Source organism: Spinacia oleracea, chromosome 2, assembly GCF_020520425.1.
Source record: "Spinacia oleracea cultivar Varoflay chromosome 2, BTI_SOV_V1, whole genome shotgun sequence".
NCBI lineage: Eukaryota > Viridiplantae > Streptophyta > Magnoliopsida > Caryophyllales > Amaranthaceae > Spinacia > Spinacia oleracea.
In genome coordinates, this window is record NC_079488.1 from 67,589,583 (window position 1) to 67,608,829 (window position 19,247).

At 34.9% G+C, this 19,247-nt stretch overlaps 1 protein-coding gene and 1 long non-coding RNA gene across 2 annotated transcripts; both read right to left on the reverse strand.

Annotated features, from left to right (window-relative positions):
- Positions 1 to 394: 394 nt before the first annotated feature.
- LOC130467495 (uncharacterized) lies at positions 395 to 2,941 on the reverse strand. Its single transcript, XM_056836012.1, has one exon. The coding sequence runs from the start codon at positions 2,939 to 2,941 to the stop codon at positions 395 to 397; it is 2,547 nt and encodes an 848-aa protein (XP_056691990.1).
- Positions 2,942 to 3,420: 479 nt separating this feature from the next.
- LOC130466977 (uncharacterized) lies at positions 3,421 to 5,654 on the reverse strand. Its single transcript, XR_008927134.1, has 3 exons — positions 4,749 to 5,654; positions 4,259 to 4,325; positions 3,421 to 3,603 (listed from the first exon to the last, which is right to left on the reverse strand). It is a non-coding gene; the product is annotated as an uncharacterized lncRNA (long non-coding RNA).
- Positions 5,655 to 19,247: the final 13,593 nt, after the last annotated feature.

Here is a 19,247-nt window from a genome sequence, read left to right on the forward strand (position 1 = left end):
GATACAATATTTCAAGATCGTAGTCTTTGAGAAGTTCTAACCACCTTCGTTGCCTTAGGTTGAGTTCTTTTTGAGTGAAAATATATTTAAGGCTTTTATGGTCGGTGAAGATTTGGCATGAGACACCATACAAATAATGTCTCCAGATTTTGAGTGCAAATACTACAGCTGTAAGCTCTAAGTCATGGGTTGGATAATTTTGTTCGTGAACCTTAAGTTGGCGAGAAGCATAAGCAATGACCTTCCCATGTTGCATCAAAACACATCCTAATCCAAGTTTGGAGACATCACTATATACAACAAGGCCTTCGGTGCCTGAAGGAAGAGTAAGGACGGGTGCGGTAGTAAGACGTTTCTTGAGTTCTTGAAAGGCTGACTCGCATTGTTCGGTCCACTAAAACTTAGTGGTTTTCTTCACAAGTCGGGTGATTGGTTGAGTTATTCTCGAGAAGTCTTGTACGAACCTTCTATAATAACCAGCTAAACCCATAAAACTCCTTACTTCGGGAACATTTGTAGGTCTAGGCCACTCAACAATTGCTTTTACTTTTTGAGGGTCCACCGAAACTCCTTCAGCACATATGATATGACCTAAGAACGCTACCTCTTTTAACCAAAATTCACACTTTTGTAACTTGGCATATAATTGATTCTCTCTTAAAACTTCAAGGACTTTTCTCAAGTGTTCTTCGTGTTCCTTTGGACTTTTGGAGTATATCAAGATGTCATCAATGAAGACTACGACAAATTGGTCCAGGTAAGGTTTGAAAACTCGGTTCATTAGGTCCATGAAGACAGCAGGGGCATTAGTTAATCCAAAAGGCATGACTACAAACTCATAATGTCCATATCGGGTTCTAAAGGCGGTTATATGAATGTCTTCGGGTTTTATTCGAAGTTGGTGATATCCCGATCTCAAATCTATCTTTGAAAAAGTGGTTGCTCCTCGAAGTTGGTCGAACAAATCATCAATACGAGGTAAGGGATATCGATTCTTGATGGTGATCTTATTTAACTCTCGATAGTCAATACATAGCCTCAAACTTCCATCCTTTTTCCTTACAAACAAGACGGGTGCTCCCCAAGGTGAAACACTAGGTCGAATATACCCTTTTTCCAACAGTTCATCTAATTGTTTCTTTAACTCTTGTAATTCTGCGGGTGCCATTCTATAAGGTGCTTTAGAGACAGGGGCAGATCCTGGAATTAGGTCAATGTTAAAATCTATTTCTCTTTGTGGGGGCATGCCAGGTATTTCTTCTGGGAATACGTCAGGGTAATCACATACTACGGGTATGTCAAACAAGTTCGGTTCTTTACTCTCCAAGACATTGCAAAGATATCCATAACAACCTGTTTTAAGTAGCTTCAGGGCTTTCATGGTAGAGATTACCTTAACTTTTGGTTTACCTACCCTATTTCGGTATGACACCTTTTTCCCATCTAACCCTCTAAGGGTTACTCTATGGTGAAGGTAACTTATGTCACCATGATACTTTGACAACCAATCCATTCCCAAAATCACATCAAAGTCAGTTAGTTCGAATTGGACTAGGTTACTCGGGAATTCACATCTTCCTATAGTGATTGGACAATCCTTATACATGACATCACAAGCCAAAGATTTTCCCGAAGGTATGGTCACAGACATGCTAGAAAATTCAGAACATGGTTTCAATTTTAGGCGTTTAGCAAATGATGAAGAAATAAATGAATGTGTAGCTCCCGAATCAAAAAGAACATAGGCGGGATTAGAATGGATAAGGAAAGTACCAGTAATGACATCATTATTTCCATCAACTTCATCTTTCTGCATCACAAACACCCTTCCATTTTGCGGAGGTTTGCGCGGAGGATAACGGTTGAAGTTTCCATTACCACCGTTTCCGTGATTGGGGCCATTTTCTCCATTCCTGTTGTCGTTTGGGTATTGGGGTGCTGGTCGGGGGCAATCCTTAACTTGGTGTTCCTTGCTCCCACATCTGTAGCATTGTCCAGTACCAACTCGACAATTCCTTTCAATATGACCACGTTTCCCGCATTTGTTGCACACTTGAGGCCTGTTAGAGTGTTGATTATTTCCTCCATAGTTCCCAACATTTGGTTTCTTGTAGGACCCATGGCTTGAATTTCCTCCATGAGTGTTTCCTTTTCTCTTTGCATTTCCAATTATTTCTTCTCGCAGTTTCATCATTCTCTCCACGTTGATAGCTCTATCATACAACTCTTGATAAGAGTTGCTCAGGTAAGAAGATAGGCGCTCGCGGAGATCGAGGTTTAATCCACCTTCAAAGCGGTTCATCTTTTGCCTATCGGTGGAGACCATATCTGGGGCAAAACGGGAAAGCTCGTTGAATTTCACCGCATACTCCAAGACTGACATTTGTCGTTGCTTAAGATGGACGAAATCCGATTTCATTTGCAATTGCAGAGATTGTGGGTAAAATTGGTTTCGCATGGCTATCTTGAGCTTACCCCAACCAAATTCAGGATCATTTTGCATTCCTTTTGCGCTCTTCCACCAAAGATCGGCTTGCCCTTTTAGATAACATACGGCAAAGTTCACCTTATTCTTATCCGGACATTGAGTAGCGTCGAACAACTTCTCCATATCGCTAAGCCATTCCTCAAACTCCGTTGGGTCCGGTTTTCCATCATAAGTAGGTGGCTTATGGGAGGCAAACTTCTTGAACATGTTGGAGCATTCTTCTTCTTCAGTTCTTGTCTTTTGGCGATTCCCTTGTATAATTTCCATCATCATTAATTTTAAAAATTCCATTTGATTATTGTTATTATTTTCGACTTGGGCGTCTCCAAAGATGGGATCGTTCCTTAGTTCATCAAGCCTTGCCCTTATTTCTTCAAGAGTCATTTCAGGTCCACGGTTTCCATTACCGTCATTGAGTTCATTGTTATCGGCGTCATTTCCGATTAAAGCCATACTCTACATGTAAGTACTTCATATAAGAAATTACGTACTTGACATTCATAAATACATAATTACTTGCAACCTCATGTGCAATCTATCACAAAATATTTAAGAAAAACGTTCCCATTTCCCCGTTCCTATCACTCACGCTCATTTAAAAGTTTAGTTAAAAATCCTAATTTCAATTAGAACTCAATCTTCAATCTTAATCCTCAAATTCTTCAATTGTTCTAATTTCTTCACTATCACCTATTTTAGTTCATTTTATTCCTAAAGTGCATTTATTGGCATAAAGCCCACAAGGCTTCATTTTTCGGTCTCAGAACCTTTGCTCTTGATACCAATCTGTAACGCCCCGACTTCTAATCAATTTTATTAAGTTAATTAATCTATAATTAGCAGCGGAATCCTAATTTAGTCGGTGCGTCACATGCCGTACCTCTCTATTGAGAGATACAAGGCGCATAATTCAATATTAAAGTAAACTAATATTAATGAAACAAAAGACTCGTGATATTAACTAAATTGTCATAATACAAACCGTAATAATTCTTAGAATTAAAGCTAGAGTTTTAGTACATAATTAACTACTAAGTTTATTTATTCAACTTAAATAACCTTGCTTTAACGGATACGTCCTCACCACTAATCCATCCCGTTGTCCTCTTCGGTACCTAAAACCAAAAGCAATATCATGAGCCGAGGCCCACTAACAACTACCCTAACAACGTAAATTCATTTCAATTCATTTTATATGCAAACAGAAGGAGAGTAGAATATTGTAAAACCTTTTTGCAAATCATTTCATAAAATCTTTTGCAATTCAAGATAAACAATAAGATGAAATATAATAGTTTTCCATTATATTATTAAAAACATTCATTCATGGTTACTGGCGAGTATGAACAGAATGTAGGACGTCTCCCACCAGATCGTACCATCATAATCAGACAGAAACAGACGTTACCCATTATGGGGTAGCGAGGTACGAGGGTACGTGCACAACCATAATCAGAATCAGAATCAGAATCAGAACAGAACAGATCAAATACTGCCAGAACCTTGTCTTTCGCTTTTCATTATCATGTTTCGTTTCTTATTCATGCGTTGACAGAATATCATTTCGTAATCATAAATCATGCTTCGTATAGCTCATTGAAATCATTAATACTTTCATAAAATCATTATTGAAATCAAAAGAGAATCCCACAATCCAAACAAGAATCATCTTAAACATGGTTGTAAATCATAAAGCATTTCTCAAATTCATAAATCATTTCCATAAACGTATTTGCGAAGGGGATTGTGGGTGTTAGCAATAGATGTTACCTCAACCTCTATTAGCACTCGTTTTCCTTACTTTCGATGAGCCGTTCTTCTTGAGCTCCAAGGACCTCTTCTTGTTTATTAAATAATTAATATTAGTAACTCGATTGAATTAATAAAACGACTTATAAAATAAAATTATCTTTTTAACTTTTCGAAAAACGTTAATTATAAAATAATTAATAGAAGTACTTTTATATTCTTAATTTTCAAAGTTATAAATTAATAAACGTTATATTCTTAATAATAATAATAATAATAATAATAATAATAATAATAATAATAACAATAATAATAATAATAATAATAATATCGTTAAAATTTATATTTCAATAACAACGACTTTATTAAATAATTAAAGTAACTTCAAAACACAGAAAAATAATTAAAACGTTATAATCTAAATAGAAACGAAAACGAAAATAAAAATAGAATAGCAAAAATATAGCAATAAATAAATAAGGCTTTAGAAAATGAGAATGGGCCAACTTACTCTTTAATGGGTCAAGGGAATATGAACTTGGGTCCTTTAAATTTACTATTTTGTTTTTAAAGACCATATGTTGGTCTTGTTTACAGAGAAAAGGCACGAGGAAAGGAGGAGGGGAAGGGGGAGTTGCGTGAGGTTGGTGCGCAGCTTGGGCTGGGGTGGCGTCGGTTTTGCAGGTGGCAAGGAGGGAGGTGGCCGCGGGTTTTTGGTGGTGGTGGTTTCCGGTGGGCTGCAGCGAGAAGGGAGGGGAGAGAAGGGGGCCGCGAAAGAGGAACGAAGACAGAGGGAGGAGTGGGCGACGGGAAGAGGAGGGAGGACGGCGAGCAGGAGGGCGGCGAGGTGGCTAGACGCCGGCGCGAGGCCACCTTCAGGTGGCCGGCGGTGGTCGGTGGTTGTAAAAGCAGGGAGTTTTTAATTTGATTTTTAAATGAATTTTCTTGAATTTAAACTTGCTGAAATTTTGAGGATGGGTTTGCAATCGATTTGTGAATTGAATTGAGTAAATTCTTGCTCTATTTATAGGTGAAATGGTGTGAGAAATCAGATTGAAAATCAAATTTGATTGGATGATTTGGGTGGTGATTCTTGTGGAGGAGAAGGTTGGTGATGGTGTTTGGATTGATGGGTTACACGTAGAAGAAGATGAGCAGTGGATTTGCAACTTGCAAGAAGCTTCCATGGATGTATGATGATGAACATGGTGATGATGGTGAAGAAGATGATGATGCGTGATGTTTGATGATGGTGGTGTTGAGATTTTTGTTTCCCTTTTTCTTTTGGGTTTAAAATTCTGATTTAGGATGGCATTTTGATGGGCTTGAATGACTTATTTGTTTGGGCTTGACTATGTAATGTTGAAACAATTGACCCAATTAATTAGAACAAGTTTTAGAAAAATAATTGCTCGTATCAAATTACCACGAATTAAGTTTTAAAATCATAATTTCATAAATAGATATAGCTTTAAAAATAATTAATCATAATATCAATAATGAATATAAATTAATATAACTTATAAAATATTAAAATCGATTAAAACAATAGCTTAGTAAATCGATAAATTATAACGTAATCCAAAACGTTTTATTAATATAATAATAACCGAAAGAATAAATATAAACGAAATTTATTTCACTCGTTTTATAAAAAGAATTTCAAAATTTCGAATTAAGACTAATTGTTATTAATAAATATGTTTTAAAATATGGGGTATTACAGAGAACCAGTGGGCCTTTGAATGATCCAACTTCATTGCAGTAGCCATTCACTACTAAGGTGATATTAAGCATTTCCTACCTCCTTCCTCCACTTGAGCCCGCGGCATCATACACCGAGAAACCAATGACTTTGGTGACAAATGTATACCCAGGTAACTCATTGTACAGAACACCTGTGTGAGGCTCTTTGGGTAATGATTTTGAGGAGTACTTATCTAAATTAGTTGAATTATTGTCAGTAATGTGTGTTATGATGTAGGGTGGTTTCTTAGTGCATACTTCCTTGGAGTATATAGTGAGGATGGTCGAGGGATGGATGGTTCGAATAAGGCAGTAGCTGCTACTGCTAAATCTTGGGCCTTTGGTATACCGGTACGTCCGTTTTTTACCTTTTTCTGTTTACTCCATGAATTCAAGTTCTTTAGTATATGCTGAAACATGCACTTGAAGTGGCTAGCTATCAAATTCCCTTATCTGAACAATAAGCTCAATTCTACGACTCCCTCCCACTTTGCTTGATCCTTTCCCAACCGACCATAGTCTTTATGGACTATAGTGTTAGAGCTAATTACTACTCATTTCCATTACATTATCTCTCTTTCTTCCTCTTTCTCTTTCTTCTTTATTTTCTCTCTCTCTTTCCCCCCTTTCTCTCTCTAAGATTGATCAAATAAATTGAAGAAGTAAAGAAATTTGTATTTTTGTTGTCTATTTAAACTGACAAAAAAAAAATCAGAGATATCAATGGAGTTCAGTACTTTAGAGCGCGTCTACTATGTTCACTGCATCTAATCTTATTTTACCTTCACTCTTAACTTATTCTTCTAATTCCAATAAACTAGAAAAATTCAAATTTTATGATTATGTTTGTGAAATTTAATGTATTGAAGATTTACCTTAGAATTCGTTTGTTTGTTTTTGTTAGTTTGAGCCTTTGTATCATGTATACGACGATAAAATCTAATCCAGGCTTGAAACTTTTGTATCATGGCTTATATAATGGCTTATACCATGTTTTACTGTTGTTACCAGGTCGCCGTATAGAAAAGCTCATGAATTTGATGGTAAAATATGGCTGCAAACTTGAATTCATGTATACATTAAATCGGGGATTTGATCGTAACATCATTTTTTGTTAGTTTGAGCCTTTGTATCATGTATAAATTCGTTTTCTTTGTTCCCAGGTCGTCGTAGGCTATTGATTTTGCATTCATATAGGTTGAAAAATTGAGAAATATAAAAATGGGAAGGGGAAAGATCTACTCTTTGTTTCTCCTTCTATTCAGGTAACCGTTTGTTAATTTTTATATTCACAATTTCAATAGCTGCAATCGATTCAATTTCGTTAATTTTTCGGCTACATTTTCTGAATTAAATTGAGCAATTTGGTTTCATTTTCCAGTATAAGACAAGCACGTAGAAGGAGAGCAATTAACGAAATAAAAGTGTATAAGACAAAAAAATAAGACAAAAAGGAGAGCAATTAACGAAGGAGAGAAATCCACTTACCCCATTTTGAAGTTGTGATAAGACAAAAAAAATATCAGTAATTGAACTTTTTTACCAGGCAACAACTAGCAGAGTAGCTGCAAATTAAGCAAATTAGATTACTCAGATTATCTGCGAAGAAAATATTGAGGAGAGAATGGAAGCAGGCTGGGGGAAAATTGAGAAATTGGGAATGTGAGGGATAAGGAACACGGAAATTTCCCCTAAGGCCTTTCTCTGTTTCTTTGTTGGTTATTTGATTAAATATAAAACCCAGAAAATTAATCAAATATAAAGGTCGCATTGTAGTGCTTTCCATTGTCCCGGGGAAAAGTTCTTAATGCCTCCTTCAGCCACTCACTACTTGAGTAGTTGAATCCTACTGATTAAGGAAAAAGTTGTTTGGATAGGTTGGAATTTTATATTGTTGTTTGTTGATTGTTCGTGTATTTTGATTATTCTCAATGCTATTGTTTTCAATTAGTATTCGAGATACGTTTTTACGGAGAACTGTTCCACCTCCTATCTCCTTAGTGTAGACTATAATGCTTAACTGTTGTTGCTTTGTTCCGAATGCGAAGTAATATGCTGGGGAATGAATGATACTTAAATTGATTTGATCAGGTACATGAAGCCAATGATGCAGGCTAGCTTCTGCCTACAACCTCCAGGGGAGACTCCGTCAAGGAGATCAAATTTTGATGGGATAATTCGGGATAATTGCGCGATGCATACACGTTTTCTTCGAGGACCAATCTGCCAAAAATCAGTTTCAATGACTAATGTAAAATGTTTATTACTTTGTATTATTATTTACATTTCTTACGTACATAGATTTTTTGATTGATGCAATCGTTGTGATTTAGTTAAATATGAACTTATATTGTGAAATTGACTTATAGTATGACGTTGATGTTTTTAAATATGAACTTTGTGAATATTTTCTTGCCTAATATTTGTTGATTAGTTGTAATAATAAATTTTTAAGTTTTTTTATATAATTTCGCACGCATCACGTGCATATAAGACTAGTTACATTAGGCATAACTCATAAGGGCATTCATACTAAAAAGAGTAGATATTTTATAATTCGCATGTACAACTTGCAATTAAATTTGAACCAACTAGAGCCATCAAACGGTCGTTAGGAATGTATGTAATATAATTGAGTTTGATATGGGTGAATTTGGGCCTTATATATTTGGATAAAAACTTATTTGGTTGGTTGCCCATTTATAATTTTCGATCCGGTCATATTTACGTTGATAAAATATTTTAGAAAAATAATAATATTGCAGACATGACTGGCTCGACTCTATTAACATTAAAAGAAGACAAACTAAAGTACTTTTCGAATATCAATGTTTCAATTTAGTTTCAGTTTGTGTCGATAAAATTTCGCCTACATCATAATTAGAATCTAGACCTTATATATTTGGATAATAACTTATTTTTTCAATTGCCTATTTATTTTTGAGTCTGGTCATCTCTAGGTGGATTAATTGATAGTATGAAAAAGGTAGAAAAAGGTGGATTAATTGACTAGTGAGAGTGATGGAGCTCTTCGTCCTGCAGATATATTGCTTTACTCATGGGATGGCGGTCTAGATGTGTGTGTTGACTTGACTGGGTCTTCCCCTATGACGCAATCTGGGTTGTCAGGCTTCGTTCCGGGTCGGGTTGTGGCGGTTGCAGCGCAGCGGAAGCAGGATAAGTATGGGGCACGTTGTAGGGCTTTGGGTTACGGTTTCTTTCCTTTTTCCTTCTCTTCTTTTGGGGAATTAGAGAAAGGGGCTGTTTCTTTGCTGAAGCGGGTCCAGACGTACTCCAGGACTCAAGACATTGGGGCGCGGGCAGCTGCCCACATTTTCAGCAGGATCGGGTTCGCCATAGCTAGAGGAGTGGGGGCCCAGATTGTATCTCGGCTCCCCTCCAACTTCTTGTAGTTCATTTGATCTTTGTAGCTTGTTAAGCTTGTAACGTTTTGGTGTTTTCCCATAATAATAATAATAATAATAATAATAATAATAATAATAATAATAATAATAATAATTGAGTAGGATACGATTAGCTCTTTAAAATCAAAAGAAGACAAAGGAATAGAGTAGGATTAATTGATAGTATGCTCATTGTATACCATTGTCTGTAGTCCATGAATTGCAATTCAAATATCAATGTTACAATTTAGTCCAATTTGTGTCGATCAATTTTAGCCCATATCGTAATTAGTAAATCATCCATATTTAGTAATAGATTGAGATTGGTTCACACGAGTATTGTATAACGATATAGTGGATATCAGTTGCGGATCTTGGCACAAAATGTTGTGAGGGACCAAAGTTTGAAAATTCAACATCTTACTGAATGCAAATGCATTCAATTAATACGCCAACATTTATATGTATTTTTTAACTTGTATGATAAGATAGAGGTATGTTACAACCTGCGATACATAACATTTTGAGTAGTTTACTCGTATTTTTCCTATTTTTAAGGTATTGAAAATACAATCGGTGCAATATACTAACAAAGTTCCAAATTTTTAGTCACCTACCTCCAATAGTCTAAATACACTCAAATACACGATGGAAGTATTCTGAGAAAATGGGTATTTAATGTAAACTCCGTAGTCATTATCTTAATCATACCAATTTAACTAAACCATTGAAAAACGTCAAGAAAAAGAGATATGGTTCTGTCTTGCAATCTTTGTATGTCTAATTGCCTCTTTTACCAATCCAACTTGTAATTTGACCACCTCAGCGAGGTTGTCACATCCTAGCTGGATCATGCAATGTCACCCCTGGAGAGTAAGAAATTGGGCCTATAGGGCCCAACTGTGCTCACCAAATTAAGTAGGCTGGGCCCCGCACGGGCCCCAGTAAAATGGACCACAATGGGGCCTCCGTACGAAAAAATTCCGCTTTATTAATTACGTGAAATCAAGTCTGGCACCACTTTTTATGGCAGGGTCAAACTAACAAACCAAATTATTAACCAAAAATTATTGATTACTCCCTCCATATTTATTTAAGGAATACACTTGTATTTTCCGACCGTATTTATTTAAGAGATACACTTGTCATTTTTAGTAACTTATCAACTCTACTATCTAATTAAATAATATATCTACACCCCATCTCCACCCCCCACTCCCTAAAATGACATGGTCTCCACTTGTTTTTCTTATTAAAATATCTACTCAACCCCACTTGTTTTATTACTCTATTTCATTCAATTCTTTTTCTTAATACGCGTGTCCGGCCAAATGTATCTCTTAAATAAATACGGAGGGAATATTTGACAAATTTAACTAACTAGTTGTTGGACCGTGCGCTAGCGCGCACGATCCCCCAAGGTATATAAATTTAGTTTGCAGAAATTTTACGTAAAAGACTAACTTTTACAAATTTATATTAAAGGCTAGAAAAAAATGTTAGAGTTCGAAATGCATGTAATTAATAATATGAAATCATACATAAGTTTACAATATTTGTGCCATTCATATTGTAACATTCCACAAATAACATTGATAGGAGAGACAGGAAGAGGGCGGAGGAAAGCTAGGTTAGAAAGAGTGACGCGAAAAATTCGGTGAAATGGGTTATTGGGTTCCCAACAAAAGGAAGAAAGAAAAGGCAAAATAGAAGAAAAAAACGAAAAAGAAAAAAGGAGACACATGGTAGGTATATGACCAAGGGTATAATTGTCCCCAAACTATTGATAAGAATAAGACAAAAACAAAATTAAGGCACAAAATGGGGGCATATTGATAAGTGCACAATTGGGTGAATAGTAATAGAAGTTCAAGTCTTTATAAGTGTTATGATTATTGACCAATTTATCACGCCTTTGTTATCATTTTCTGATGTTTTCCTTTCCAAGTTATATTCTGTTATTCACATAATTGATTGCCTTGCAATCTCGTCCCTGTATTTATCACCTGTAATGTGATATACTCGTATACAGAGTATTTGTTCATTATACATTCGTGTGTAATTTTTTCTTGGGGATTTTTATTTGACGCCCGCGTTAGCTAAAAACGCCCGCATTTCTAATATAAAAGTACGTGTTTGCCCTTTAAATTAAATTCACCCCTCCCTCTTCATCTCTCCTAACCTTTTCTCTACACTTCCAGCCAAACTCCATCATCTCCCACCACCACCCAAAAATATCCCGACGTGCTCTTTTTTGCGCCACCACAAAACTAAAACATTTCTAAAAAATTTAACGGTTAGAATAATATATTGTGTATATTAGGCAGGTACGTTAGCTATGTTAGCAATATTGGTGATCCTTGTATATTTGGAATGTGCATAATTAGAGCATAATTAGTGCATCAATCATAACATAATACCAGTTGTATTGCTTGTACAGTAGTATACTAATGGAATAATGAAGGAAAACTTCCTCATTTATAAACTAATTAATTAACATTTTTAAATGAAACAAATTTACATATCAACGGAATTAATGTAAAATATATAACATTTCTAAGACAAACAAATCTATGTAATTAACGTAATTAAGAATGAAAAAAAAAAATCAAAACCAGTAGCGCACCCAATTTGCGCGGGCCACGCGGCGGTGGCGCACATAATTTGCGCCAGCGACATGGATGTACCCGCAGATCTTGCGCGCCATCTTCCTGTCCCCTGCGCAAGATCTGTGCGCCACCGGCGTGTGGCCCGCGCAAATTGTGTGCGATGCCGGCTTCTCATTTAAATAAAATTAAACGATTTTCCTAACCTCCGATGATGGCGGATGAGAATGCTCTGTTAATGGTGATGGTGATTTTAACGATGGTTGGCTTCGGCTTGCAAATACTATGGTCTTGCTCTTCTTCAACAATAATGGTGGAGCAAAAGTTTCATGGTGGGGCAAAAACTATTATTGGTTGCGGGATTTATGGTGATGTGCGCGCGGCAGGAGCTAATGGTGGGGTGAAGAGAAGAAGGACTAACGGTAAGGGTGGCTCAAACCTCCAAATGAAGGTATGGAGGAGCAATGGTGATGGTGGGAAGGTAAGAAGATGGTGGCTGGCCGGAGCTGGGAGGGGTGAACGTTGGGTGAAAATGCAGGGAGGGGATACATTTTTACAAGGGTAAAAAGGTACTTTTACGTTAAAAATGCGGGCGATTTTAACGTATGCGGGCGTCGAATAGCGATACACTTTTTTCTTCGCGTGGTCTACGTATTTTACTAATTTGTGTGTGTTTTATTTGTTTGATTTTCCCTTATTTTCTCCGAATTTATCTTATTTGGACTTACATGAACTTACTACTGAATACTCCGTAGAATTTACCAAGCTTATTTTACTTATAAATTATATTTGGTTAACCCTTTTTTCTTGTCAATGTTGAGACTCAATCTTACCACATGTGAGTTTTTCCCACATTGGAGAAAATACCACCTTATAAGTTTATGGAGTTACTCCCACTATTGTCTATTGATTTTAGTGTGGAACCTCCATTGGGATTGTAAGTAGACCTAACTTTTCTCTTTATTAAGTGGTCCATACTCATTTCATAAATCTCTGAAATCTAACAGTTAAAATTAAACTGAACTTATTTTTCCTGAAATACAAAGAAATAAAGTGAACCGAACAGGAACAAAATCCACTTGTTTATTTTATAACAAAAGGTCTTGCGCGCACAAGGTGTACAATAAATTTATTGTACACCAATATAACTTTAATCCAATTTTTTTTGTAACTTTAACCTAGTTTTGATTAACTTTTATATTAATACAAAAAAGTTGATAGATAAACATTTTAAAGAATTAAATGATTAATTTTATACATTATTAGTGATTTTGAAGAAATAAGTTTTATTAAAATGAAAAAATTTATCACCAAAAAATATATAACTTTTACCTATTTAAGCATAACTTTTAAGCCTTTTGAGTTAACTTTTAATCCGGTGTACAATAATTATTGTACAACCCTTGTAAATAAGAATTTGTGTTTTTATAATCATAAAGTTCGCAACTGTCCAAAATATTTATCTTAAGCCTTACAAGGTCACTAGAATATTACTCCGTAAGAATGATGATTGACAACGTGATAAGTTAAGGTATACTCAACATTTTTTACCTAAGTTCTTTACAAATTATACGGAGTATGGGGCTTACAATACCAATATACATTAATTCCAATGAGGATTTAAATAAACTCGAAGAGTAACTATCAAATTGTATTCAGCTGATGTTAAAAAAAAAAAAAAAAAAAAAAAAAAAAATCAAATTGATGTACAAATTTCAAAGAAATTCCATAATATATAATGTGATCTTATATTCTTTTTCCTTGTTATCTCGTACGATTTGAATTGAAAGACAACATGTTTGGATAATATTTGAAAGTAATAATGAAAAAGTTATCATGCTCCCCAAATCGAGGAAAACATTACCACATACCAAGTGTATTGCTTTATCCTTAGTCATCCAAGAGTCCAAGACTAGATAGTTAGGGGTTAATTCTTTTGTGTTTGCGGGGACATTTGACTTAGGATGAATTATACATTTATGTATTATGATGTGTGAATGACATCATAGATGATGTAATTACGTAGAGATTAAACCATGTTAATTGTTTTTATGGAGACAAAATTAAAGTCAAATGGTTAAGTAGAGTCCCGCAAAGTAAGTAAATTTCACGTTTTGTATATTCATCATGCATGCCTTTGTCAACTTATATCTAATGAGTGTTCTTTGTGTAATTTATGAGTTTAATCTGTCTATATCACTATCCTTTACACAGAGTAGTAGCTTGTAAATCAAAGTATATTTATGCCTTTGTTAATCTCAAATCTATCTAGTTGTGTAGTTAATTAGTTTAAATCTCATTTACATCACTATCCTTTCTACAGAGTAGTAACATATAAATCAAAGTATCGCGTCTAAAAAATTCAACATAAGTTGATGAAGTTGGTGGGGAACTCACCTTCTTGTCGAGCCCCATTACAACGAAATGCTTGGAAGTGACTTGTACGAAAATCTGCGTAACTGAACTGGTTAACCTGTGATAGATGTTGGTTCCGTAAGGTCCATTCTTATTACCTAGTAAAAATAATTGTAGGATTGATAACATCAATAGAAACAAAAATAGGGATTCTTTAAAGGTATCGATTTTTGTATTGTCCCGTAAAATTACAAAAGTTTAAAGTTGTCGAATTTTGTATTGTCCCGTAAATAAACAAAAGTTTTTATTTTAGTAGTTAGCACGCTAAGCGTTCATGCAGTGTTTCGATTGTTGTTAGTTAGTTTTTTTTTTTTTTTTTTTTTTTTTTTTTTTTAAGGAGGTAAGATGAAGGACCCTACAACACTGGTACCATAATCTTGAGGTTATGAGACCAAATCTTTATCAGCAGGTCAAACTTTACTTGGTACAATTATTGTTAGTAATTGTACCAAGTATACTATGTTTATTGATAGCTATCAAAGCTTTTACGCACTACTTCATCGAACACTAATTATAAAGCTGTCTGATAGTTATCAAAATTTCCCATATATTTTGGGATCGAGAGAACACCTAAATCCGTAAAAGCTTTTACACATTGCTTCATCAAACACTAATTATAAAGTTTTGTCAGATACTACATCTATTTTAAATGATCTTTACACTTTCTGTTTTAGTCCGTTTTATAAGGTCTCGTTTATTTTACCTTATTTTTCCTAATATGATCTGATCGGATCTGATCTTATATGATCTGAACTTATTTTTTCTAATCTGATCTGAACTGATTTTTCATAAATAAAATCTACAATTAATAATATTTAATGAATTACATGTAAAATCAATTTTATTCAAATTTATAATATTGTTATTATACATTACACATTATTTATTTGATTTTAGCCATTATTTAACTATTCTACACATTAGATAGCTAGGCTTGACATGATATAATGATTTGGACATGATTTGGACAGATCGGTTCTAAGTTGGACATGATCCGGACATACCGGTTCTGATATGTACATAATGGTTAAGACTTTGACATTATTTGGACATACCGGTTCTGATCTAGAAGTATGGTAATTTGGACACATTGGTTCAGATCTAGACATGATTCATATAGATCGGTTCTAATCTAGACATGATCTTGACGTATCAGTTATGATCTGGAAGTATGAGTAATTTGGACACATTGCTTCAGATTTGGACATGATTTATACATATCGGTTCTAGTGTAGACATGATCCGGGCGTATCGGTTCTCATCTGGATAGATTGGTTCTGATACGGACATGATCTATACAAATCGGTTCTGATCAGGACATGAACGGGGTTTGATCTGGACAGATCTCTATTAATCGATTCTGATCTAATAAGATTTGAACTAGATAGATTGATAATGATATATATGGACGTATTGGTGTTGATTTGGATAGATTGGTTCTTATATGGACATGATCTGTACAAATCGGTTCGGATCTAGACACGATCTGATCTGATCTGATATGGACAGATCGGCTCTGGACGAATCTGATCTGGATAGATCGATTTGAAGGAAATAATGATCTTGGTCTAAGTTTGCATTTAATGCTAAGTCTAATAAATGCGGTTCAGTATTAATTAAACAAGTTAATTATTCAGTGAGGTCAAGTGATCTGAATGCCTGGTTAGAGACTGCTTCAGTTCAAGTGGAATTATTATTAATACCACAATTATTCACACAAATAGTGCATGAAAGGATCAAGTATTTAAGTGAATATAATATTCATTAAAGTACTCTATTTATGGTCATTCAGAAATGATGGATCTTGGTTCTAGTGGGAGCTAAAATCATCAAAGGGCAAAGAAAGGATATTTGCCGAAATTGAAGATATTACCGGAAACGGAAATACAGTTCATGACGGAATATATTAATATTATCCAAGTCGAAGATATTGCCGGAAACGGAAATATGGTTCTTATCGGAAAATATTAACAGAAATAGAAATATTTCCAGAATCGAAAATATTGCCGGAAACTGAAATATTATCGGAATCAGACATATTGTCGAAATCGGAAATGTTGTCGGAATCGGAAATATTATCGGAAACGTAAATATTGTTAGAATCGGAAAACGAATCGGAAGCACGGCGAGCCACTGCTCGACGAGCAAGCCCGCGAGACGCAAGGCCCAACGCAAGCGCCAGGCCCACCGCTCATCAGGCTTGCGCGCGCCAAGCAGCGCCCAACAATGGGCATGTATGCTGTGCATGGGCGCAAGCTGAAAGCAGCAGCGTGGGCCTCAAGCCACGCGTTCTGCAGCGCTGCCCAACCCGTGCACGGCAAGTAGCTTGTGCCTCAAGCCATTGTTTTCCTAATCCTACAATTAATAAAATTCTAGCATAGTTAGAGTTTAACTATTCTTAGAAAACTAAAGAGTTTGCGTTTGACTAAAAGCCTAAAAGCTTTAGTTATTAGATTCCTAGTAGGATTGCGATTCCCTATTTCCATTCTATAAATACGTGGTTCATAATCACAATTTATACAACAATTTTGAATACATTGAATTAAGCACATAATTCATAAACTTTATCTATCACATTTCTGATTTTCCTGAGTGCATAAAACCTTAGAAAATATTCTAGTTGGTTGAATCTAAGGCGGATTCGAACGTATTGTGGAGTTTCTACGGATGGGCGAAGTTTGGAGTCCTTTACTTGTTCTTGTTCGGTTCAGGAGCAACTAGGGAAGGCACGCATCACATAGTATGTATACTAAATTATGCTAATGGACCATGTGGAAATTAATTTGGATTCCTGGCCTTATGGTTTTCCCGCATTAATATATTATTCATAACCTAACAGTTGTATCACGAGCCTCTAATTAATTGCATAATCAATTATAGTTAACATGGATTAAATTTTATAAATTTGCAAAGAATTAAAGGGGCGATTAATTTCGTGGATGTAATTAATTGCAAATTCGTGCGATTATTTAATTATATGTTCGCAGGATTTTCGGCAGTTTTGTTAATAATGGTCGGAATCTTATGTTTTTATAGTGAATTCCACATGTAACCCATAATTCCCAAATTCAAAGTCGAACTATGACTTTCAGATTTTATAATTTTTCGGATGCAAAATTTGTAATTTTATGATGTTAAATTAAATATTTGCGAATCTTGTATGTTAATCTTGAATTTATAATTGACCTACTGCATATGTTTAACAATTTTAAGGTCTAAATTTGTTAATTATGCAACCTAATTTGTAATTATAATTAATTTGTTGAATTCTAAATAATTTGGAATTTGTTTCGATTTTCATAATTAATTGAACATTTAGTTGGGATCCTATGATTAAAAACCACCATAAAGTTTGTTAACGTTTGGAAATTTTAAAATTTATGACCTAGATTTTAATCCCTAGAAATCATGTAATCGGAAATTATTTTAATTAATAAATTATCGATTTTTTGCCAAATTTATGAAATTAAACTAGTTTATTAATTTGTCATAATTTTAAAATATGAAAATTTGTAATTTTTATAAATCGCTCAAAATTCTTGCACGTACGAACGAGGCCGCAAGGGCCAAGACCATACTAAGCCCTTCAAGGGTGATGTTGCTTGCCTTGGGCGCACAACTACGAGCGATGGATGCTCGTGCTGTGCGCCGTGTTGTGTGGCTTGCGAGAAGGCATGGATGCGCACGACATTGGTGTTGTGTGTGCTTGTGCGTGTGAAGCGATGGCGACAAGAAGCAATGCGCAAGGCAATAGGCATGTGCGAGCAGCACGCCGAGCAAGGGAGATCGTGTGCACGCTGCGCCTAGCCTCACTTCCCAGCGTGCGCAGGGGCGGGCCAGCGAGCGCTGCCTGATGCGATGCACTGCACGATCAAGCTTCGAGCAAGCCATGGGCGCTGCTCATGCGATGGTTTTGGTGTAGACACCTAATTTGTGTCTCCCCTAATGGGATGATGACGAGACTATTATCCTTGCTAGGTGCTTGGTGCAAGTCCGTGCCGAAGTCCCAATTGCTAAGGTATATTCCAAAATCCAAAATTCAAGTCCAATCCCCGAGCCCTTTCCCATTTCGAAACTCTGTACAAAATTCAATTTCCAAAAGAATAATAGTAATAATAACAATGACATAAATATATAATAATAATAATAATAATAATAATAATAATAATAATAATAATAATAATAATAATAATAATAATAATAATAATAATAATAATAATAATAATAACAATAATAATCTAATATACATATATAAAGGAGGCATATTTGCTGAATTATTAGAGCGCCACCTAGGATTACTAATGGTTTCGGCCAATGAAAAATAAGATTTCTAATTTATTTTTGAATTTAAAAAATCGAGTGCCACGTAGATAATTAATTAGGTGCCACGTAGATATTTAAATTAAATAATTAATTACTAATATATACAATTCCATCCAAAATCAAACGCTTATAATTAAAAAATAAATCTAAAATAAAATTCATCCAAAATCAAACACTAATCTAAAATAAAATTCAATCCAAAATCAAACATTAATCCAATATTAGAGCGCCACGTAGGAAATCTAATGGTTTCAGCCAATGAAAAATAAGACTTCAAAATTATTTTTGAATTAAAAAGTCGAATGCCACGTAGATATTTTTTATTAATTATTTATTAATATTACGCATATACAATTTCATCCAAAAACAAACACTTTCAATTACTAATATATACAACTCCATCTAAAATCTAACACTCTAATAATTAAAAAATAAATCTAAAATAAAGTTCATCCAAAATCAAACAATAATCTTAAATAAAATTCAATTTAAAATCAAACATTAATCCAATATTAG